The following is a 24437-nucleotide window of genomic DNA, read 5'->3' as shown; positions in this document are numbered from 1 at the left end:
ATGGGATTTAAGTGTGGGGAAATCCTAATCGAACCCCAATTTATCTTTTATCTGGTACTGATTTTAAAAGGAACTTAAACTCTGCTTTTTAAAATAGCAAACTTTCTCTGAGAGCCTTGTCTAGATTTAAATTTCCAAGGCAACTCTTTGTGTGGGTCTGGGCTCGAGGTTTACCTGGAAGTGATGTTTTTCTGACATGCCAGTTAACTGCAGCCCATTCATTCAACACCCATTTATTGAGTAAGCCCCTGTTCTGTTTACCAGGCATCAGACTAGTATCAGAAAAATAACTGAAAACCGAAGGACGAGGAGATCACACCTGCTAGAATAATTGAGGAAAGCCAGTGACGGAACTGACTTTGAGATGGGCTTTGAAAGATTGAAAGAGGGAGACCTTTTCCAGCAAGGAAATTGCCTGGATAGAGGTAGAGACTAGATGATGACAATGTTGGAACTGTAAATCGTCCAACCTGGCTGGAGTACTGTGGACATAGAGCGAAACAGCAGAGATGGAACTGGAAAGGTCGCTTAAAACTAGGTGAAGAAAGGCAAGAACGGCAGGCTAAGGTGTTTGGATTTTCGTCCTCCCTCTGTGCAGCACGGAGGACCATGCACTTGAATACATTATGCAGGGCAGTAGAGGAGAGAGCGCCGTTGCGTGAAGGGGAGGGGGCAGATTCAAAGTGGGCTTCCAAGGAAGGTTTGGGAAGGCCTGGGACAGGGTGGATTGGATGTGAGAGGGCAGAGTCAGGGGTAACTGAGAACTGAGAAAGAGCGTAGAGGAGCAGCCTGAGAAGGAAGAGGAAGAGAACTAGGGGAGGGTGGATCGTGTGACTACTGTAAGTTAACCAAGCGTGTCTTTGTGAGTCCCGCTGGCTTCTCCTCTCCTTCCTGTCCCCATGGCTGTGTGAGAGTGTATGAGGGGAAGAGCCAGGCTTGCAGATGGGTAGTGAGTGCTGCCTCCATGTAAAGCATTCTGCTGAACAACCATCCATTCAAACTAACTCATTTGGTCCTCAGGATGACCCTGTGAGCTGGATAGTGTAACGAATATCATCTTCCTTTTGTGGATTAGGAAACAGGCACAAAGAGGTGAATGAACCTGTGCCAAGGTTAGACATCTAGTAACTGCTAGAGCTGGGATTTGAACTCAGGTCATTCTGATCCTAAAGCCTGAGCCCTTAACCACTGTATCAGAGTGATGATGTCTCTGAAGAATATTGAGGTGGAAGGAAGAAAGGAGAGGGGTTCGTTTTAAAATGAACAACGTGGGTGTGAGCTCTCGAGATGGTCCTAGGGAGACCAAGTTTGAAATAAGCCTTCAAGCTGAGGGACTCTACTGCAGGAAAGCTGCTGACCCAATAAGAGGACATTTTTGACCCATAGTGCCAGGGAGCCAGTTCCTAGGAGCCCTGAGATCTGAGAGAACATGCCCAACTCTGACCTGGCGACCTTGTCCAGGGGAAAAGAATGAGGCAATAGGGGCTGAGAGTGGGCTCACCTTTCTCTGAATAGCAGAAATGCCTGGGGAAGGAATGGGCAGAGGAGGAATGAGGTTGAGTGGGTGAGAACCTATTTGCTGAGGTGGTTGCCTCCTACCACGAAGGTCAGGGTCCACCTTGCCAATGGCCTGGGTCAGGAGGATAGGGTGCCTGGGGTCTTAGCAAAGGGCGCAGACAGGGACCAATGTTTCTGTCCCTGTTCCATTAGGACCAAAGCCTTCACCATGGTGTTGACGTAGAGATTACTTTCTTTTGTGGAAATCCCAGGGTCCTCCCTTGATAGTCTAGGAGTATTCATGACCAGACAACACTTGGGAGGGCAGCTTTGTGCCACGGTTCTGATTCAGCCGTGACTCTGGGCTTCATCGCATACCCATTGTGGATGGAGATGAGGACAGTGGTTCTGTGGCTCTCAGAGCGGATAGAATACATGTGTTGTTTGTGTAGTGGGTTAAATGTGAGAATTCTTACCCCAGATGCAGTCTTGTGGTTTTCTGGGTTCATTTTTGCTCTGCCAAATGCATGGGCCAAGTGATACATTACACAAAGTATGGCTTCTTCCTGTTACCCAAAGCCCTCAGGCAGCAAAGATGTGTTTTTAATTGTGACATTTGCTCTGAAAGTGCTCATGACCACTGATGTTGCAGCAGTTTTTAGATATCACTCTTTGAGTTTGCAGAAAGAGCAAAAATAAAATAGAAAATGAAAATCGAGTCTCTCAGTCTACCTCTCCATCTTTATTTCTCGAGGCAAAAGATTACTGGGGATTAGGTGATCCTATATCAGGGTCCTTTTGTGAATGAAAGAATCACGGAGCCTTGGATGGTGTCTGATAACTTCCCTCATTCTTGTAAAAGGGACCCTTCAGGATTCTATTTAACTTTGAGATCTCCAACTCTCAGACACTTAGGAGGCCAGATAAGATCTGCAGTGAGCCCAGGTTCCCAGCTATGAAGGCTGCATTTGCCCCTCTGTCTGTGGCTGGTTTTTATCTTCAAAGTCTTGAAGATCTGCTGTTAAGAAGCCGTACTCAACTCCGACAAATCAGTGTGACCAAGGATCAGATAAAGCTCTAAGGCCATAAAATATCTTCTCTTCTGGAGAAGCCTGCTCACTTAGGCTTTTCTCAAGGCTCTTAGCCCAGGAGGGCACTGCCAGGCCCAATGGAGGAGGTGCTGGCCTGAGAAGCCAAGAGATCTCTTTTCTCATCTGAACTCTGCTGGAACTTTATATGACCCCGTACAAGTCATTTAACCTCTAGAGCTTAACCTCACTTAGCCTCCCTGTGGCCCTCTAATAATCAAGTTGTCATAGAGAATGACAAAGGAACTTTTAAACCATAACATTCTATAATTTCAACACACAAATATCACCATTCGTATTATCTTTTCTCTTTGTTTTAAATCCCCCCACCGTCACCACTAGATTATAAAGCTCCTTGGAGGCAGGACCCTGGCCATATACATCTTGGTATCTCCTAAAATATCAAGCAGAATATTTTTCACATAGTAGATGCTTTAATGATGTTTGATTTATTGATTATATATTGGCATACATTGGAAGAACCCTACGCAGAGCCTATTGATGATGACTTTTGCGAATATTTCAGAGCTGAGAATCCCTAGTGTCCATCCTGAGTGGCTATAATTGACAGGCTGGAAAACCAATCAATATGGTCAGCCGATTGGCAGCTGATGAATGGTGTTATAGTGTGGAATGAAAGCAACTTGGTTCTCTACCTGCATTTTCTTTCATGCACAATAAAGGAAAAGTGAGACCTTAGGACAAAGGACTTATCTGCCTTCACTCTTTGAATTTGAAGCTTGCCCGAGTTCTCAGACTATTTTTTAATTTCTGCTTTGGTATTATGTGTGGCAGAGGGGGTTTGGGAGTTTTGTCACAGCTTGTCATTACTGATTCAAGGCATTTCTGACCTCAGAAATACCTAAGTCACATTATCTGTCAGGTCACTTGAGTTTGAACTCTAAGGCAGGTATGAGATGTTTTAATTTGTGTGTGTGTGTGTGTGTGTGTGTGTGTGTGTGTGTGTGTGTAGCCAGTTTGCATGTGCCCATGTCCTGTGTGTCTAAATGTATGCAGTTGCATATGACTTCACACTACTGATGCTTTGTCAATTGCTAAGTTATTTACACAATGAACTTAAGCTTTCATGTTCGTAAATGTGGCAACAACTTTAGGCTTCCATGTCTTACTGAATGCAAGTTCTTGGGGTTATAGGTGTAAAAATTTCCCCCAGCTGATCTTTGAGCTACCAGTTAACAGATTCAGTGAAACCAAGAGTTTAAGTGACACAGGAAAAAGTCAACATTGTTTTACTCTACCGTAGATGGGAGTATAGGAGCCATTGCTCATTAGTTTGCAACCAGAGAAGACCCAGCCTGCGTCGAGAGCCCCAACTATGATTTTTTTCAATAGGTATTGATGGTGAGGGTGGTCAGGGGTGTGTGCGGGTTAAGTTGTCAATGAAAAGAAAGCTCTCCCTGGTGTCCTGAGGGAGGAAACAGTTCCTATTTGGGCTTTAAGAAAGACTGGGATTATGTTTCTTGTTAGGAGTCTCTTTAAATGTGTGCTGTCACCTCTTGGCCATTGGTGACTGTGATGACTTTCTGTCTTCTATAGCTTGGAATTGCAATTGGGTTCTTGGTCCCTCCTGTTTTGGTGCCCAATACCAATGACCAGGACAAGCTTGCCTACCATATCAGTATCATGTTCTACATAATAGGAGGTGTGGCCACTCTGCTTTTCATCCTTGTCATCATCGGTAAGTTCCTTAGTAGACTGCTGGCGGGTGGGGAGACAGGAAAGTTCTGCTGGCTTTGATGGAGCCCTTGAACATGGCCCTAGAATACTGTGGACATTTACATAAACTGGAAGCCAGGCTTCTAATAGTCTTCAAATGCTTTAGATTGAGCAGTTGCCCCCAGCACAGTGCTAGCTTGTCTAGTGTGCTTTGTTAGCACCTCAGTAAAAGGTTTATTTGTAATTAAACAGTTCCGCAATATGACCTCACCGGAATTAATGGGCTCACTGATGATCTCTTTGAAGAAACCCCATGAGCACTTATAATATCACAGGCACTGTGCTATGCATGCCTGATCTCATGTAATCAACAGCCTCGTGAGTGAAGGTACCATTATCAGTCCCATTTAACAAAGAGGAAGATGAGCCTTAGGGGAATTAAAAAAATTATTCAGAGTTAAATAGCTAGTAAGTGCTGGAGATTAAATTTAAGCCTAAACTTACCTAATGCCATACTATAAATTTCTGGAATAAAACAAAACAGAATTAACCCACAAACACTAATAACCTCATAGATTGACCTGAGCATACCTGGGTACCACATTTTTTAATGCTTTCAAATTATATGCTCATTGTGGAAAAATTAGAAAATATAAAAAAGCATAAAGAAAAGGATGACTGCTAATTTAGCCTTGTGTGAGTTAATCCCAACTACCAACCTTAAATAACTACTGTTAATTTTATGTGCATGTACATTTAATAATTGAGATATTTGGTTAATATAATTTTAAAAAAATTCTTATATAAGTTTTGGGTGTACAGCATTCTAATTCAACATCTGTATACACTTTAAAGTGATTACCACCATAAGTCTAACTACCATCCATTATCATAGAGTTGGTGGATAATATAATTTTATATCCTCTTTTATCATCTGAGTAATAGTACATTGGGCTGTGATAAATTCAGAAACAGCAGAGTAGAGGTTTTCATTTTCAGTTAGTCACCTGTCTAAAGGTTAACCAGTTTTCTTCCTAATATCTGAAAGTTCCACTCACATGTTAAAGGTTTCATTCCTTCCTTCTGGCCTCACCTCCAAAGTCAAACAGTTTTATAATTGTGTACCTCATTCAACTGTTCTCACTGTGTCATTCCATCTCCGGGGTCTAAGCTGAGAACGGGCTTCCTGATGGCTTCTGAAAGCTGGCCAGATATCTTGCACAGTAGATTTGGTGTTCCTTCACTCACCTTTGGAAAGGTGAGAAGCTGTCAAGCTGTGGATGAGAGCAGGGAGAACAATCCAGCCAGGGACCTTCTTACTCAGCCAGACTTTAATTCAAATTGTAATGTGCCCAGCTCCAAATTCTTGTGTTGTGTCAGCTGAAGTCCTTTTTCTTTGTAGTTGAAATCCTGGAGCTAGGACATTTCTACATTTTGGTATTTTATTATCAAGCACAGATAGTAGTTCATTGAGTAAAGAACCGAAAGATCTTATCTGAATTCTGCTTTGTGGTTGCCAAATCCTTGAGCAAGAACCTGCCGTTGCTGGGGTAAATAGTCACTTGCCTTGCTTTCTTTTCCCTGATGGAAGGGAAGGTGAATAGTCAAGACAATGAATGAGAGGTTCCCAACAGCAGGAAGTTATCCAGGAGGAGATTACCCAGGATTACTTCTGGAGCAGAAAGAAGCGGGCCTCTGAAGTCAGGGCTGAAGGATTTTTGGTGGTAGGGAGAGGAAGGGAGGGGCGACTTTGATCTTTAGTACATTAAATCTCATTTCTAGAACTACTTCTAAATGGAGCAGGAATGTTCTCCTGTGGTGTGGGGGAGGCCATGTGGTGCTTGCTTTAGATCCAACTGGGGACTAGTTTAGTCAAAAGAACTGGTTAATCTGATCTTCTCCCCAGATAACTGAATAGCATCAGTGCAGTTAAATTGATTGTACCAGTTGTATTGAAAATAGAATATAAAATGAATAGTTTTCCCACAGTCCCTCCCTAGCTCTTCATATCAGAGTAGCCACTCCTACAGTAGAACATGTAAATACTCTTGTCCCTTTGTGAGGCAGATATCTGGTTCAGACTTGGAGAAACTAGGACTGGACTCCTATTTTTCCAATAGAAGAAGTCCTTTTATTTACTCAAGGAATATTTATTGACTGCTATGTGCCATGTGCTAAGCATGGACAATACAATCCCTTTCCCTTTGGGAGGAGATCTGATGCTAAGTCACTAACTGGGCTCCCTAATCTCAAAGCCTCAGCTCTCACTTCCTGTCTACCATGTGTTACTGTTGTGTTTTTTCAGTGCTTTGTGGTATGTTGTTGCTGGTTATAATGGGACTCCTTGATCCTTGAACACTGCCTAGAAGGCCCAAGGATTGCAGCTGTCCAGAGACCATTAAGAAAAAGTAATCAATAGACCATTCATTCAGCCAGCCACGGACAATGGAAAGCGGCTTTAAGAGAGGAACCTGTAAAGGATTTAATTGAAGAATTAATATTTTCTTTTGAATATTAGGAAATGGTGATGGAGTCAGCTATTGTCATGTGTTAGTTCTCCTGGGGTGGGATGACAGGGATGTTCAGTGATCTGTCTGTTTCTTTCCTTCCAGTATTCAAGGAGAAGCCTAAACATCCCCCCAGCAGAGCCCAGTCCCTGAGCTATGCCTTGTCATCCCCTGATGCTTCATACTTAAGTTCCATCATCCGGCTCTTCAAAAACCTCAACTTCGTGCTGCTTGTCATCACCTATGGTAAGGTACAGATGTGTCCACACATCTACAGAACTTGGAATGTGAGACGAGAGGCGCAATGTGTCTGTATGTCTTACTCTTTTCAAATCTCAAATGTGCATGTAAAGTAATTATTTAGGGTCAACTAGAAGAATCAGCTGTGTCTCGGGGGCTTTACGTGTTTTGTAAAGTCCACCTAGGAAACCATTCCTTTCCATGTCAAGTTATGTGACAAATGCCTGCTAATCCTTCAAGTCTCATCTCAGTATCATTGCTGTAAAGCAGTATTAGGTAACCTTTCCTCTCTTACTGTGCTGTTCCATTTCCAGGCCTGTCTTCTCACTAGACTGTGAACTCCTTGAGAGCAGAGATTTATGTCTTTTCATCTTTATAGTTCCTCAACGGTGGCTGGCCTAGAGTGTATATTGAATGAATGAATGAATGCACACATGCATACATGAGTCTTTTCATATAAACCGCTCCTCAACCAATCTTTCTTCATCTTATAACATTGACGTCTTTTTGTTTTTTGTTTTTTGTTTTAACCTGAATGCAAGACAACATCCCTCTTTCATTTCATTTTCTTGGCTTTCGGTAAGATAAATTTGAATCTTTATGCTGGTGTATTGGCTTGCCTTCCCTGCATGGTGTTTTCTGTATCACTTTCCAACCTTTAATTAGAAGGTTTGACCAGCCAGGGTAAGGACAAACCTCATGACGTTCCATTAAAGAGATACACCCAACTGCACTGCTATCCATCCTACATTTGACCATTTAATCCACCAGTTAGTTTAAAGTCAAGAGTCAACAACTGTATAACATGCAGTTATACAGTTTATTTCTTTTTATATGATATAAAAAGTCAAGAGTCAACAACTGTATAACATGCAGTTATACAGTTTATTTCTTTTTATATAAAAAAGAAATAAACTGTATAACTGCATGTTATACAGTTGTTGACTCTTGACTTTAATAAGAAATAAGATTGGTTTGACATGACTTATTTTTGGTGAAACCCCAGTTGGCTCTAACTTTGTGTTTTTGATAGGTTCAACAAATTATATGTTTTATAACAACAATAACATTTACTATGTGCCAAGACTTTTTCACATATGCTTATATTTAACTTCCATCACACTCATGTTAGGTGGTTCTATAATTATCCCTATTTAATAGATGAGGAAACAGAAACTCAGAGAGATTGGGTAACTAGCTCAAATCACACAGCTTTTTAAGTGGCAGAGCCAGGATCCAAATGCATGTTTGTCTAACTCCAGCACCTACATTCTTGATGACTGTTCCATAATTGCTGATAGTCTTTAGAATTGTGCCATAGTTTCATTTTAGGCTTATCAATGTCCTTTATCTCAAAGTATTTATGTGCTTAGGTATTAGATAAGAGGTATCATCCATGAGTAGAGAGGCACACCTAAGTTTTTCAGGCACACACAGTATCTAAGTGACCTCTCATCTGGAATAATTCTAGATAACCAGATTAGTCTTCAAGGTTTCTTCATTCTCTCTAGCTTCTCAGTTCTGAATATGTCTCTGCATTCATCCACAGTATAAAGACAACATTTCCAATATTTAAGATGTTCAACTAATGAAGTTATGAGTTGCCTGTTACTGCTTTTAACTGCATTCAAGTGTAGAGGGGACCAGCCACTTAGTGGGAGGCCATTGTGGGGCATATTAGACTATATAGATGGATAGTGAAGCCAGATGAGCTTTGGGGTCCCTTCCAGACTCAGAATTCCATAATTCCAAGAACTTTTTCCCTAGAGTTAAACATCGTGAGTGCATTAACTTTTGACCATCATATTGGATCTGACAACATGGTATTTGAGGCCTACCTTGGGATTCTAGGCTAGATGAGTGCATAATAAATTTTTTTCTATGAATGAAAATGGTGATGGTGGTGATACCTGTGCAATGATCCCATTCTAGAGGTTGTAGTTTCCAGGGCTGGAGGCTATCAATGGCAGGGTCACGTCACTGATCCATGAAAGCAAGGAACAAAAACAATATACCAGTAACAGTGTTGTTTCTGGTCATTGAGGGCTCAGCTCTGGGCATGTTGTGTGAGCAAAGCAACTCCTTTTTCCCCTTGTATGGCTGGTTGCTTATATGGTCTTCGATCTGGCAGTGTTGTTTTAATCCTGTACTTCTGAACACTGTTCCTTATTTACTTCATTAAATGATAACCCAGGAAATAAATGGTGTAGTCAGGACCTTAGATAATCTGTTCTTCCATGAAAGCAACAAGAATATTGGCAAGCATTGACAAAATTAATTTCTTCAGAGCTCTTAACCAAAGGCTGGCAACAATCTAAGAGACATTTATTCAAGAAATGGCTTAATAATGGTAAGAATAATGAGCTTTGTGTTTTAACTTGCCCTACTCTGATCCCCTTCTTCCAGGATCTGTGGTAGCCTTGACAGCTAGCAGCCTCACAGACACTGGAGAGGGCAGAATAGTTTGGAGTTCCCTAAAAGTCCCATCACTAGGTCACTATTTGAGCTGTCTGGCAGATCCCTGGAAATGCCCCCATTCAGAAGACTTGCTTTTATTTGACCTGACTCAGTTTGCTCAGTGGGAAAGCTCTATTTCTAGAGCATTTATTGAAAATAGTCCTTCAACATCACAGCTGCCTGAGGTAGCAATACCAGTTGGGGTGAACAAGAGGCTGGCTGAAAATCTTGAAAAAATATCTGGAAACTGAGATGTCCATGGAGGCTTTGAAACACTCCGAAAGCTGTGCACATACCCAAGAAAGACCTGAGCAAGCCCTACCCTCTCACCTCAGGCTGACCTTGGGGCTCTGTGCAAGCAGGAAGTGAAGATTAAGGCAGAGTTGTCACCTGCCTGCTGGATCTCTGAGAGAAAGTCCCAATACACACACACACAGAGGAGGTCTTTGGCAAAGGTTGGAGACTTATTGGAAATCTCTGTCTAATCATTAGCTTACCGCTAAGCTAATGGAGCAGAAACTTCAGTAGCTGCACATGACAAAGAATACAGATTTTCTAAAATTAGTCCAGGAAAGTCACTAAACAATAATAGCAATGGCAACGAATTCTAGGTACGGAGTGTGGGGAGGGAGGGGTCTCATTTCCAGTGTTGACATAGTATTTAAAATGTCCAGTTTCAACAAAAAATTACAGACGTGCAAAGAAATGGGAAGGTATGGACCATACACAGGGAAACAAAGCAGTTAATAGAAACTGTTCCTGAGGAAGCCCAGATGTTGGACGCAATAGACAAAAATTGTAAATCAACTATTATAAAAAAAAAAATTGTAAATCAACTATTCAAAGAACAAAAGGAAACCATGTCTAAAGAATAGAAATTCTGAAGTTGAAAATATAATAACTGAAATGAAGAATTCACCAGGAGGCTCAACGTCAGCTTTGAGCGGGCAGAAGAAAGAATCAGCAAACTTGAAGATAGGTCAGATGCAATTATCCTGTCTGAAGAACAGAAAGAAAAAAGAATGAAGAAAAATGAGCAAAACCTCAGAGACCTTTGGGAAACCATCAAGCATATAACATGGATAATGGGAGTCCCAGAAGGAATGGAGGGAGAGAAAGGGGTGGAAGTAAACCACCATTTAAGTTGAACCATCACTAAACTAGAAAGCATTTGACTGTTGTGTGTAGACAGAATTTATTAACATTTTTCTCAAAGGCCTAGGATTATCCTTGTGAGAGGGAGTTAAACTCATCTGGATGTTTTCACTCATTTCAGAGAACCGCAAGTCTAATTTCCATGGTAGAGAATTGGAGTTGGAGCCAGGCACTTTGACAGCAAGGAAACGATTTTTAGGTTTAATCACAGCTTTTAAAAAGATTTTACTGAGGCATTACTGTGTGTCGGGCACCATGCTAAGTACTTTACATGCATTATCTTTCTTTCTTTCTTTTTTTTTTTTAATGCCTACAGCACCTGGTATTCCTAGGTTGTCTCCCATCCAAGTACTAACCAGGCCCGAACCTGCTTAGCTTCCGAGATCAAATGAGATTGGGCACGTTCAGGTGGTATGGCTGTAGGCATTATTTTTTTAAATCTTCAAAACAAACCCGTGACATAGGTCCTTAACCCTATTCCATTTTATACCTGAGGAAACTGAGGTTCAGATTTAGTTCCGTGCCCACAACTGGATAGATAGCAAGCAATAGAGCTTAGTCATAAACTTCTGTGTGATGCTAAAGCCCACCTTTCTAACCACTGTGCCTTTACCTCCCCATGCAGAAAGGAGCCTCTGGGAGACAGTGCCAGGGCTTTTTGCTTAGCTTACTTGCCTGACTGGTCTTTGGGTCTACCTGGGAGAGTGTGTCCTTCCTCAGATGTAATCCTCTAGACCAGTTCCCCAGCAGTTGCTTTCTTCTAAGATGTGGATCTAGAGTTCTAGAGTTTTGGAAGCGGGACTAACCTATTGACCAGGATGATGGAGTCTCAGAGGCCTTAGCGTTTCTCTTTAAGGTTTACAGGTTGTGTACCGCAAGTGTTTGGCACTCATTCCACCTGAGGAGCTGTTTTTTATTTTTTCTTTCACTGTCTTTGCTCCAAATTAAAAAAAAAAAAATTCTAGAAATTCAGCCAGATGCTTTGAACACCCTCTCACTCCTAGATCCCCCAGAATCCCCACCCTCCCTGTAGTTTCAGGTTGGACTTTGAAGAAGAAATGGTTCATACATTTTATATTGTACATATGATGTTCATATTTTCCTCTGAATTAAGAGCATGTAGCTAAGAATCTAGCAAGTGATGGCAGTTCACAGAGACATTTGTTAGACATGGGTGGTCATGCCTTGGAGTAAAAGCTGTGAATGCTGGACTGGTGAGTTCAGAGTTGGCACATAAAGAATAGGAGGTCTGAGTTTGGGTGTCAGCTGTGCCAATTATTGAGCGTACCACCTTCATTCATCCTTTGTCTCTTTAATTACCTCCTTCTCAGAAAATAGTAATAACATTTGCTTGCCACTGCAGTGCTCTGAGTGGAGATGAAAGCTTGTAAAGCAGTTGAGAGTGAAGATACTGCATGCATCTACGTTGCTGTTGCTTTGATAAACATGGATAAGCATGCCGATTTCCTACATTTGTTGGTCTGAACTGGATTTCTCCACGTAGGTAGTAGCTTTTGTGCAGCTGATGGAATGTCCAATATTCTATCTGTAGTGGCTTCCAAGAGTTTCTCCAAGGTGTTGAGTCTGCTGCTCAGAGCTGAGGTACAGTGATACAGTGAAGGCTTCGGGGGAATTCTAGAGTCCATCTCGCTATCGCTGGGTTTTCCCTGTAGCTTTCTGGCCACACTCTTAGAGGTAAGTTTTCCAAAGGGCTCACCCATTAAATTTGAATTTCAGATAAACTACAAATTCTAATTAATATAAACATGCCCTACTTGATATTTGGGGCATATATATGCTAAAAATTATTTATCTGAAATTCAAATGTAACCGATGTACTGTTTTCATTTTTTCTTAAATCTGGCAGCCCAACTTTGAGGGGAGGAGGTACAGAGGTTAGCTTTGTGCTCAATGTTGCCAAACTATCACAGGAATAAGAAACTGCCTCCTCCTCTGGTAAAATAGCCTCCCTACTCCAAGTTTGGCAGTGCAGGAAGATGCAGACTGGAACTAGATTGTCCCAGGGTCTAACAATCGGGGTAGGGCTGATCTTGTGATGTGTATCAGCAGTGAGGGTAGAGTGAAGAAAAAAACCTTTCCTTGACTACGTTCTCTTGGTGTCTCTAGGTCTCGCTTTCACATGGCTTCCTCTAATGTCTTTTTATCTGTGGCAATGGTGTAACAACTGCCATGTTAAAAAGAATTGCTGGAAATTCTCCTCTTCTAAAGAATGTTTTCTTTAGAAGGAATATTTTCCATGTTATCGCCCAGCCTTGCCTCCAATGATCCTGAATAGTCTTCCAGTGTGGGGCATCCGAACTCAGAGCCTCAGCATGTGTCCTGAGGACACCTTCCCTTGGTGCTCTCAGGGGCTTAACCGGTGCCCCACTTACATGGGCCTAGGGAGGGCACTAACTTACCATGGGAATAAAATCCTTCTTGTGATTCCCTGGAGCTTTGCCAAGGTTAGGCTGGCCTTTAAAACAAAGGTTTACTCTAAGTTCAGGAAGGACAAAAGGGAAATCAACATAGAGTAAGGAGAACCCAGAGATAGGATCTGGGATCAGTGTTTCCCAGGCTTGCCTGCTGATAGAATTCCTTGGTGTGCTTGGTTGAATGTGCGCAGAGAGTTCTATGCCTCTCTTCTGGAAATTTAAATTAGAAAAGTCTGGATTGATGCCTGAGAATCTGCTTTTAACAAGCACTGTAGGTGATTCTGATTTGCAGCAGGGCCGAGAACCTCTGAAATAGGTGTGGTATGGGGTCATTCTCATGGTCTTGTAGTCCCTTCCCACCCCAGCTGCCTCCATGTTAACCCCACCACCTGGAAGCCTGGCCTTTGACCTTGAGTATTCTCAAGGCCATTTATTTCCAAACTCCAGTGAGTTTAAGAAATGCCCAGGGTTTGCTTGCTCGTTTTTTTTTGTTGTTGTTGTTGTTAAAATGTTGATTCCTAGCCCCATGCCAGGAGATTCAGATATAGTAGGCTGAGGGCTGAGCCCAGGAATTTGCGTTTTTAAACTCTTAAGGACTTTGGTCTTTGCCAGTGGTGTTTGGACCTGGTTTAAAAACCTGGTCTTGATAAAGGAAAGGAAAAGACACAGAGTGATGACGAGCCCTTTCTGCCTGGCTAAAGCCCACCTCCTCGGTGACTGGTCCTGGGTGACTGATACCAGGAATGACCAAGCTTTTCAGGGGAGATCACATTTTCTCACAGGAGTGTGATCTGACCTGCAGGCTTACCTTGCTGGGAGTCATCATACTGTAATACAGCAGGGTAACCCGTATTCTTGTAAAAAGTACTCATGCATAGAGTGGAACATGCATTCTGTTCCTGCCCTTCAGTGTGGGACACTGCAGCTCTTGGTCTGGGCAGTGGAGTGGGTTTAACTGTGTCTAGTAACTTTCAACAATATGGGGATGAACTTCTAGACCAAAGATTGATTCAGAAACCATACATAAGCTCCTAAATCCACTGGGGTTGGACCGTAGAAACAGTTGGAAAGAGTAGCAGCCTCCAGGATGAGCCCCTGCACGCCCCCATTCCTCTGCCTCCCACCTCTGCCTTAGCCCCAATTCGGTCTTATCGCTGCTTGGGAGCAGGAGATGGCTATTGTTAAACCACATTAGTCTAGCTGAGCCAGTGGGTCTCAAACTTGAGCACTATCAGAATTCCCTGGAGGGTCTGTTCACACATGTTTACCCACTCCCAGTTTCTGCTGCAGTAGGTCTGGGGTGGGGTCAGGAATTTGCATTCTCACAAGCTCCCAGGAAGTGCTGATCTGGAACGGATTTCCCTAAACCACTGCGCCCCCATGAGAGTGCTCAGCTCCAGTAGCATAGGGCAGCCCACTCAGGACTCTGCTTCCCTCTGCTTTTCTCAGGGTCATGAAAATGCTGGTGTTTGAGGTGTTTTGTTGTTGTTGTTGTCGTTGTTGTTTTGTTTTTTTGCTCCCAATCCTTCCAGATAATTTCCCTCTATTTTCTGTGGATTCTGCCCTCCTTCATCCCAATTGGGCCCCAAGCTGAGAGCAGCCTTCCCACCCGAAGCCACGCACATCGTAGAGCATTCCCTTGCCCCTTGCAGTGATCAGAGGCTGAGAGGGGCTGAAAGAGGTGTGAGGAGCCAGAACTAGAGGCTGCTTTCATCCTTTTCCTGCCCACATTCCGCCCCAACACCCTGTTCAAGCATGTGTCTCATTATGGGCCCCTTGACTCAGGAATGGAATTTCCCAGTGGCTGGGTGTGTGGTATTCGGGTTAGTTGGGTATGCTTGTTAGGTAAGAAGTTGCTGAGAGCCTCATAGTTGTGGACAAAAAAGGGGTTCTGTGGAAAGTAACCTCATAGGGTGATCTGATCATAAATTTTTAACTGAGCCGGTCATGGTGGGTAGTCAGGCTCCTGGCATACAGCTTCTTTAGTAAAAGGCTTCTCTTTGCCTTAAGCCAGCCCTGTCCCCCGTTTCTGTACATCTAACTTAGTGTACCTTTGAAGTGCCCCCCTTTCAAACCCCTCCTTCTAATAGCTGAGCACCACTTCAGACCTCTGCTTCTAAAGCATGACCACCCTCAGGGGAGCACATAATCTTAACTATCCTGTAATCTGAGCCCTGCCTTGCTTTCTCCCACTTTTATGTAATCTTCCTGAATCTCAAATGCATCAAAGAAAATGCAAACTGTTATTTTCTGAAGCATTTCTCTCAGTCTGTTGAAATCTTGTTTCCAGGCATATCCTCTGTTTGATTCAAATACATTTTTGTAAAAATACTTTACAGGTTTTGGACATTCTTACGTTCACGGAGTCCTTGTGACCATTGACCTAGCAGTTGTAGTGATGTTTGGTGACATTTCTTGGTTTGCCTCCCACTGTGGCCCTGTGCCACTAAGGAGGTGGCATTGAACCAGCCTTGTTGCATCCCTGACATGACCTATACTGGGAGAGCTTGGTATTCAAGGAAATTGTCAGTAACCTGAGCTGGGGAAATGGTTGAGAATCAGTTTTATGCGGCTGTAAAATAGAATGATTATGAGCGAAGACTCTAGAGCTGTGATTATGAGCGAAGACTCTAGTCTGGGTTCAAATCCAGCTCTGTCTCTTACTACCTGTGTGATTGTGGGAATGGTAAGCAAAACTTTCTTCCCCGTTTTGCACAGGAATTTGACTTTCATTTAACTTTGTATCTTCCTTTGGGAATGTGAAAATAAGTCAGTTGCATTTAGGCAACATTGCTTATAAAAATGACCTCTTGTGATAAAAATGACTGCACCTGGACTGGGAGATCTTTCCTTATCCGGTGAGAAGCCATTCTTTGTGCTTTGCTGAATATGGTGATTCTTTTCACAGACCTGTCCTTTATAGCAGGGGTCCCCAACCCCCAGGCTGCGGACCGGTACCAGCCAATGGCCTGCTAGGAACTGGGCCACACGGGAGGAGGTGAGCAGCGGGGGGAGGGAATGAAGCTTCATCTGTATTTGCAGCCACTCCCCAGCACTAGCATCACCGCCTCAGCTCCACCTCAGATCATCAGGCATTAGATTCTCAAAGGAGCACTGGTACCTGGTGCCGAAAAGGTTGAGGACTGCTGCTTTATAGGGACCCTGGAAGTTATGCCAATGGAGTTGTTACAAGCGATAGTGGATCCTGTCAGGTGTTAAGCCAGAGTGGTTGCCATACCCACCTTTCCCTGCACCTGATCCATCACTTTGGTGGCCAAAGAGACTAGCTTTGGGATGGCTCAATGGACTAGTGTCTGTGGACTGGTCCCATTGAAGAGGAACTCCAAAGGTTGCCCTGTCCGAGATCTGTGTCCTATCCTGTATCCTTCTAAGTGGATCTAATGTCACATGTGCCCAGTGATAGTCTTGTGAGCCTCATTGTTTGGTTAAAACTAAAAAGACCCCTTGTAGGCATTACAGAGAAACCTCTGTATTTGTTTTTAAACTGTGTGAATTTTTCTCATTGATAAAATGAGGATGATGATATCACCTACCTTCTAGGGTTGTTGAGAGGATTGATTGTAAGGTGTTTCGAACAGTGTCTCGTACATAAGTATGTGCTGCTGCCGCCATCATCATCATCATCATCATCAGTTATTAGGAAAGGAGGGCAGGAGGCCCTCCCTCTTTTAGGTCAGTCCCAGTCTCATCTTAGTTACTAACTCACTATGGCTTTTGACAGATGCCCTCATCTCTAAGGACACAGATTCTCACAGTATATTCTGGGTTTTCCATTTATTTGTTGAGTCAATGAATTAGGAGAGTCAACTAAATGCTCTTTAGGGTCGGTCCTTTCTGGTTACAAATATAAAATTTTGTGTGATATTGAATCAGAGAAGAAAGCTGAAGGAGGGATGGTGAAAGAGGTGAGAAACCACCTGCAGAGGGAGTGGGGTCAGGGGTCAGAGGTCAAGCAGTCTGGAGAGGACATAGTTCATCAGGAGGAAGTGAAAGGTGTCCAGTAGTTCCACTGACCCTATAGGTCTAGCCAGGGCTTACGGGAGGAATGTAGATGGTTCTGACTGGGGAGTAATATTTCCTAGAGCCCTCGTTTCCAGGGCAGGCCTACAGGGATCAGAGGGCAAGGATGTGCGGCTACTAGGTCGAAGTGGCTACTTTTGGTTGTTTGAGAGTACTTCTCTGAGAAAAATTGCTGAGTAGTCTCATGCTCCCTGGATTTTTTTCTTCTGAGGACACCACTCACAGTAACAGCAAGGAGGAGGATGTCCGACCTCCTGAACCGCTGAGGGGAAGAAGATAGCGGTGGCCCTAGCAGAAGGCTGACCCTAATGCTGTGTGTCTCCCTCCCTCCTTAGGTCTGAATGCTGGTGCTTTTTATGCCTTGTCCACTCTGCTGAATCGCATGGTGATCTTCCACTATCCGGTAAGAGCCCCCTAAGCATGCTTGGCTCTGAGAATGAGGTTTCTGAGTCTGTCTTTGCAGTTCCTGGGGCAGTGGTTACCTCGTGGCTCCCCCAGTTCTAGGCAGTGCAGTATGGTGGTTATGTTTATGGGATTTGGAGGGCAATAGCCCTGGGTCTCAACCCCAGGTCCAGTGGCACTAAACTTGTGACAAGCTGGTTAGAATCTCTGAGCTCGCATTCTCTGTTTTGTAAAAGAAGCATAATTACTTACTGAAAGATTATTTTTAAGATTAAAAAGTAAATAATATCATGTGTGTATAAATACACTCATATCTATCATATATGTAAAACGCATAGCATGGTGCCTGGCAACACAGTAGGTACACATGTACATGTGGAATCATATATGAAATATTTAATTTGTAAAATGTGGGCCAGGTTTAATTTTGAACTTTTAGTTACTCACTTGAAAGTATTTTTAAGATGTTTACAGAACCAGTGAGGTCTGGATGCTGGGAGTCACGAATCCCGGGTCCAACCCTCTTGTGAAAGGACCCCAGGGTCTTATAGTTACAGAGGCAGTGGGTGTTCCAGTTTTGGAGTTTGATAGGTCTGAGTTCAAATCCTAGCTCTGCACTTAACAAATGCTTCATGACCTTGGACTAGTAGGTTAATCTCACTGTGCTTCAGTTTCTTCATCTGAAAAATGGAAAATACTGATTCCTAACGTTATGGTGGGGAAATATGAGAATGAAATGAGATAATGATGTAAAATCCTCAGCATGGTGCCTGGATCATAATAAGTGCTCAAAAATATGTAACTATTATTTTCTCATTCATTTTGGTACTGATAGCTCAAAAAAATCTTAAGTGTGGAATATTCGGATATACATATTTCCCTATCTGTGAAATGAGAATAATAATAAATAAGAGTTGCTGTAAAGATTACATCATTAAAAAAAAAATCTACCTAAAAGTGGTTTTAAGGACAGAATTTTGTTCATCCCAGCATCCAGTGTTGTGTACACACACCTAAGGTTATATTATGTTGAGAGGAGCAACTATTCTAGGGTTTTCTCCCCACTGGCAGCTTCTTAAAGGCCACCTTGTTATACTTTCTGAGAGCTGGCCCTAATGAAGCCTGAGTTATTTGCCTTTGTCCTCTCACTTCTTGGTGACTATACTGTCTGTGTCTTGTGCTTTCACTGGGTGATTATTGGGGCTATGATTTTCCCAGGGGGAAGAAGTGAATGCTGGAAGAATTGGCTTGACCATCGTCATTTCAGGAATGCTTGGGGCCATGATCTCAGGCATTTGGCTGGATAGGTCCAAAACCTACAAGTAAGTGACTCTTCCTCTTGGACTGGAAATTGGGGACCCACTTTTGAAATGATATATTCATTACCAATGTGGCTGAAAAGATTTGGGTGCGGCAGCTGACTGGTCAAGTGGGCAGTTCAAATTTATCTTCTCTGAGTCTCAGTTTTCTCATTTATAAAATGAGGGAAGCAATACCCACCTTCTGGGGATCTTAGGGACATTAGAAGATGCAAGGCCTAGCACAGTATCACCCCCCGCAAATAGTTATGGAAGGGGCAGATGGAGAGAAATGAAAACGAATGTGGAAAAACGTCAGCAGTTAGAAAGTTTGTGGAAACCCCAAAGAGTGGAGATGAGGGGCTGATTCCACTGGCCTGTTCCCATGGCTACCTCTTGGACCGCATAGGGTTAACCATGGTGCTCTGTGCTTACATTGATTTGGAGTGTATTATCTTGTCATTGCTTATACATCGTTGGTAAATATTGTGATGTGCTTTGAGTCTGAATGCCCAGTGCGTTTCTAAGAATACAGAGCAGTCTTTTTAAGATTTTCGTACATGTCAGGCTAATCCAAGATGCTTATTAAAAGTACAGATTCCTGGGCCCCATGCTCATGGATGCCAATTCAGTAGGGGACTCTGCATTTGTAAAAAACATACGATGCCTCAAATCAGTAGCCAGGCTCAGAGAAAAGACTGGAGAACAGAAGCCCCCAATCCTTCCCTTCTTATTGCATTTTTTCAGTGCTCTGCATGCATTGGGTGCTCAATTAATGCTGGCCAGCGGTGTAGCTGCCAGGGTTGTCTGGCGCTGGGGCAGGGTGGGATTCTGGGCTGCTTTGTTGAGGCCTCCAAAGTTCCCAGTGTCTGGAGGTGACAGACAGTGGCAGACCTGTTCTCTGTCACACAAACCCACTTCTGTGAGGCTCTGGTCAGACCAGGTTTCCCTCTGGCTGCTCTAGTCAAAGGCCAATTGAGGCCATCCCCGGGATGTGGCTGCCTGGCTGAACAGAATGAGGAACCTGGCTTAGCTTAATTAACTGCTGGTAGAGCTTGGCCGCCGTCTCGTCTCTGTCATCCGTCAATTGCTTGCTTTAGCCAGACATGAGAGCAATGTGGACTGGCCATCCCCAAACCATGAACAGCACTGTCTCTGTTTCCAGGGTTTGCTCTGTGGCAGGAGAAGGCGGGATTGGAATGTCGGCTGAACTGGGACTTGGGCAGCCAGATGATTCAGATGAAAATACAGTGAAAGGGTTAAGGAGGACACTTCAGAACCTAGAGGTCACCAGTACCTTAGAGTCACTGATGCCTAGATCCTGCAGTCAGCATGAAACATTCTTCTCTCTGCACTACTACCCAGGCAGAGAAAGCTTGAGCAGACTTTAGAAGCTGGTCATTCCAGTGCCAGTTCTCTCTTCCCTAAGGCTCCCAGATTTGTCCTCTGGTTTGGAGGCTGGAAATAGGGTGGTCAGATCTCTTCCTCTCAGCTACTATGGATAGTATTTTTATTTTTAGGGTCAGTGGTTTAAGATGAAGCTGTGGTTAAACAAATGTGGCAAAAGATGAGCTTGTGGAGTCAGCGAGAGAGATTGGTGTCCACGAAGTCGCTTTCTGCAGGGTGGGTGGGACTAGACGAGGGGAGTGGGGTGGAGGAAGGGCGATGCTCCTCTGCCCTCAGCAGCTTTGGAGCACCAGGTAGGAGGGGCATCCTTCAGAGGCTCTGGCCTTGGGCTTTTCCAAAGCTGCAACCACATAGCATAGTAGTATTCCTGTGTGCAGCAGTAGAAAGAGCACAGGGTTCCAATCCCAGCTCTGGGTTCCAATCCCAGCTCTGGGTTCCAATCTCAGCACTGCACTTACCTAATGGGTGACATTGGACAAGTAACTTAACTGATCTGAGCCTCAGTTTCCTCACTTGTAAGATTAGGGGTAGTCTTACATTTCTTGCAGGGCTTTTGTAAAGGTCGAATGAAATAATAAACACATGTAAAACGCTTAACAGAATTCCTGGCACCCAATAAATACAGCAGTTAGTTTGACACTACCTGAGTATATGTCTGCCGATGCCTCTACCGTGTTTCTGGCTTCAGGGGAGACATGTGAAGGCTTTAAACTTTCATTGTCTGAGTCCTGATGTTATGGCAGGAGGGCAGAGAGGTGTACAGGCCCAAGCAGGAGTCAGGGCGACAGCAAAGTCCAGAGTGGTCACCATGGGAGAAGTGTGTGCAGGGGCACAAGCAAGGTGAACCTGAAACAAACAAGCATGTTGCTGATGGTCCTTCTGAGGCGACTGACAGAGGGAAGCGTGACAGGGAAGTGGGTGGAGCTTTCTCACTTTGGCTCTGGGGTCAGGTATTTAGTTTAGGTCTGGAGAATATTCTCTCTTAGTTCCTGCTGTCTGGAGCAGAGTAGTTCAGATTCAGCAGGAAAAGCCGTGCTGCACCTATGCAAGTGGCAACAGGAAGAACTTAGAGATGACAGAGAATCTAAAAGTCGGATCACTTCTCAACATTAGCATTGTCATGCAGTCTTGGGGCAAAGCAGACTTGCAGAATTGGGTGGCTTCTGGAGTAATCTTGCATGCCATTGCCACCTGACCACAGCTGATGTTTATCCTGTTTGCTTTTTTTTTTTTTGGCGGGGGAATAAGGAAAGGAAAGGGCCGTGCCCTTCTTGCTGTGAGTAGGACATGACAAGTCGAAGAGCAGCTCGATATTGTTGCGAGGGTTCTGCGGGAGGAGAACACACGTGCAGCAAGATGGCTTCATGCTCTCCTGGTCTTTGTATCAATTACCACAATGTAGTTAAATAGTTATCTATGTGATTATCAGTTTAGCGTCCATCAACCTCATGAACAGAAAGTTCTATGGGAGCAGAATGTCCCAGCTCATACGGTGGAGGGCTTGGCACACAGCAGGTGCCCGATAGATACTTGAAGAATGAATGAATGAACAAGTGAAAAAATGATCGTGTTTCAGAAGTGTATGATTCAACTTCTTTGTCTCTGCTTGTAGGGAGACAACTCTGGTGGTCTATATCATGACTCTGGTGGGCATGGTGGTATACACATTAACCTTGAACCTGGGACGCCTGTGGGTAGTGTTCATTACCGCTGGCACAATGGGGTAAGTTTCACCTCTTAACATGTTTAACTGGAAAGCACCATGGCATGGCCCCTAGAGCTGCTGACATCCTAGGAAACAATATCGATCCCTTTGCTGCCTTCTCACTGACTTCTGTGGAAATGTGGAAATGGTGCCCAGAGGTCTTGTTTATTTGTAGCACTTCAAAAAGGCCACCTGGTGCTTCTAGGCCTATCCATGCTGTTGAGATGGAGCATGTTCTTCATAGACCTCTGGGAGGCTAGGAAACATTCAGTCATTTTTAGCTCTGCCTGGGACAACATGGGGTCACGGCAAATATGCAGGGCTTGGAACCTGAAAGTCTGGGTCCCGATCTCAGTTCTGCTGCTGACTATTTATTAGACTGCAGGCATGTTACTTAACCACTCTGAGCCTCAGTCTCCTCGTCTATGAAAGAATATGAGAGTGGCCTGCCTTGTAGAGTTGTTGAAAGGATTGAGAGATGGCAGATGTGAGAACAGTAAGAAGTGTGGTACAGATGTAAGGAATTAGAATTGGAATTTTCCAGACCTGTTGTATGGGAAAATGTAGGAATCAGTACCCCTCCCGCAGGGGTCTGTGCTCAGCTTCACCTCCCAATTATTTACTGTGGGTAATATGTGAGAGAAAGAGAGACAGAGAGAGACAGAGAGACAGAGACAGAGACAGAGACAGACAGACAGACACTCAGTCCCTCTCAGCTGGTCACTCAGGGGGAAATAGGGAGGACTCTGAGCTCTTCCTTCTGGGTCCCAGAGAGTCATGAAGATGCCGTTTAATACCCAGGGACTTTCCATTCACAGCACAGGGCCTGTATGCCCATGACACAGACTCTCTCAGCTGAGGGCTGAACGCTCCAGGCATCTCCACCCTGTCTGTAACTGACAGTTAGACATAGAAGCAGGGGACTCCCAAAGGCCTCCCGAGTACAAAGCCTACATGTGAACTTCTTACTGGCCTGCAGGGATCTCTCTGTCTTTGGTATGACCACCTAGGGATGGCCTGATCATTCAAGGGCCTGTCATGTCTCGATGGGTAGAAACAAAATAGGAAAAGGAGTTCTAAGGGAGGAGGTAGGCTCTCCATTCTCATTCTGGAAGTTCTCCATCACCTTATTTCTGTGATCTGACCTTCAGTTTCTTTATGACTGGCTATCTCCCACTGGGATTTGAGTTTGCTGTGGAGCTGACATATCCAGAATCAGAAGGCATGTCATCTGGCCTCCTCAACGTGTCTGCCCAGGTAGGTCTTATTTGATGGTGGTCCCATAGCACTGGCGATTTGTTCTCTGCCTTGCTTCGCTGGTGTAGGCATTGCATTATGGCAGCTCAGCTCTGTTGTGGGCTAGTTGGCTGGGCTTTTGTTTCCAGTCTTCTTTTTACCTTTCCAGGTCTTCGGGATCATCTTCACCATCTCCCAGGGCCAGATTATCAACAACTACGGAACCATGCCCGGGAACATCTTTCTGTGTGTGTTCCTCACCCTCGGAGCAGCTCTCACTGGTGAGTGGGGCCTTAGGACAAGATGAGGCTTGGGCTGTTCATGGGCTTAGGCGATTTGAGACCCAGTGTCTTGATTGACCATACAGATCGGGAGTACACATGCAGGACAGCGGGGAGGGCTCGCCAGGAAATCTGTTTAGGAGGCAATAACATGTTTTGGTAGAATGAGCATGGCCTTTGGAGACAAAAGACCTTGTTTGAATCCCAGACTGTGTACAGCTGGTTGACCTTGGGCAAGCAGACCAAACTCTGGGAGCCTCTGGGAGTTTCTTAATCTGTAAAATTGGCGATTGTCGTGAGGTTTAGAACAATGTTTGCCAACTCCCTGGCAAATATAAGTGATCTATAAATGAAATCCAGTGTCTCCTTGGCTTCTGCCTCTCAGAGACAGCAGTGATTTCCAGGCTTTATCAAGTCGTGTGACGATGCTCTTACCTCCCGAGAATATCTGAAATAGGTCTGGGATATCTGTGACCCTTGGGAAAATGAGGGCTCCCTCTCTTGGATGAACTTGGCCATTGGTCTGCTTGATAACTCTGTGTCTCTGTTGCTCTTCCTTCTCAATCTCTCAACCTCAGCATTCATCAGGGCAGATCTACGGAGGCAAAAAGCAAACAAAGAAACTCCTGACAACGTGAGTGTGTGGGAGCTTGCTGGGCTGAAATCTGGGTCCCATGGGTGGGGCAGTGGGACCTCTCCCATAGTAGACTGGTTTTGTGGTGGCAGAGAGACCAGATCAAATCTCACAAACATGGCACCCGGAGAGCTTGTTCACTGCGTGCTTCAGCACTGCTTTTCTGCTGCTCTTTCGTGGGCTCTTTCTCAGCTCCTTCTCCAGCCTCCCTGCTCTGGTCCTCAGAGCATGTCACTATTGTCACAGTCTGATGAGCACTCATCCCTTGGATCCTGAGCCCAGTCCTGAGGCCCTGGTTCCACTGCTTTCAGCCCGGGTCAGTGGCTGGGGAGGAAAGGTGGGAGGCTGGTTCAACCATTCTGTCATGGTGGTGGTGG

At 44.2% G+C, this 24437-nt stretch overlaps 1 protein-coding gene and 1 pseudogene across 2 annotated transcripts in view; one reads left to right on the top strand and one right to left on the bottom strand.

Annotated features, from left to right (window-relative positions):
• Positions 1 to 24437, top strand: part of FLVCR2 (feline leukemia virus subgroup C cellular receptor family member 2) — a 49902-nt gene that overhangs the window by 20338 nt on the left and 5127 nt on the right. For both annotated transcript variants that reach the window (XM_023537027.1, XM_011370838.2), the window contains 8 exons: positions 4143 to 4284; positions 6875 to 7015; positions 17433 to 17500; positions 18718 to 18821; positions 21817 to 21927; positions 23061 to 23166; positions 23315 to 23426; positions 24005 to 24060. In XM_023537027.1, the coding sequence (XP_023392795.1) occupies positions 4143 to 4284; positions 6875 to 7015; positions 17433 to 17500; positions 18718 to 18821; positions 21817 to 21927; positions 23061 to 23166; positions 23315 to 23426; positions 24005 to 24060 (840 nt within the window). The remainder of the gene's footprint in view (positions 1 to 4142; positions 4285 to 6874; positions 7016 to 17432; positions 17501 to 18717; positions 18822 to 21816; positions 21928 to 23060; positions 23167 to 23314; positions 23427 to 24004; positions 24061 to 24437) is intronic.
• Positions 10929 to 11046, bottom strand: LOC111746124 (annotated as a pseudogene).

This window comes from Pteropus vampyrus, unplaced genomic scaffold (genome assembly GCF_000151845.1).
Source record: "Pteropus vampyrus isolate Shadow unplaced genomic scaffold, Pvam_2.0 Scaffold177, whole genome shotgun sequence".
NCBI classification, from domain to species: Eukaryota; Metazoa; Chordata; class Mammalia; order Chiroptera; family Pteropodidae; genus Pteropus; species Pteropus vampyrus.
This window is presented reverse-complemented; position numbering and strand designations above follow the sequence as displayed.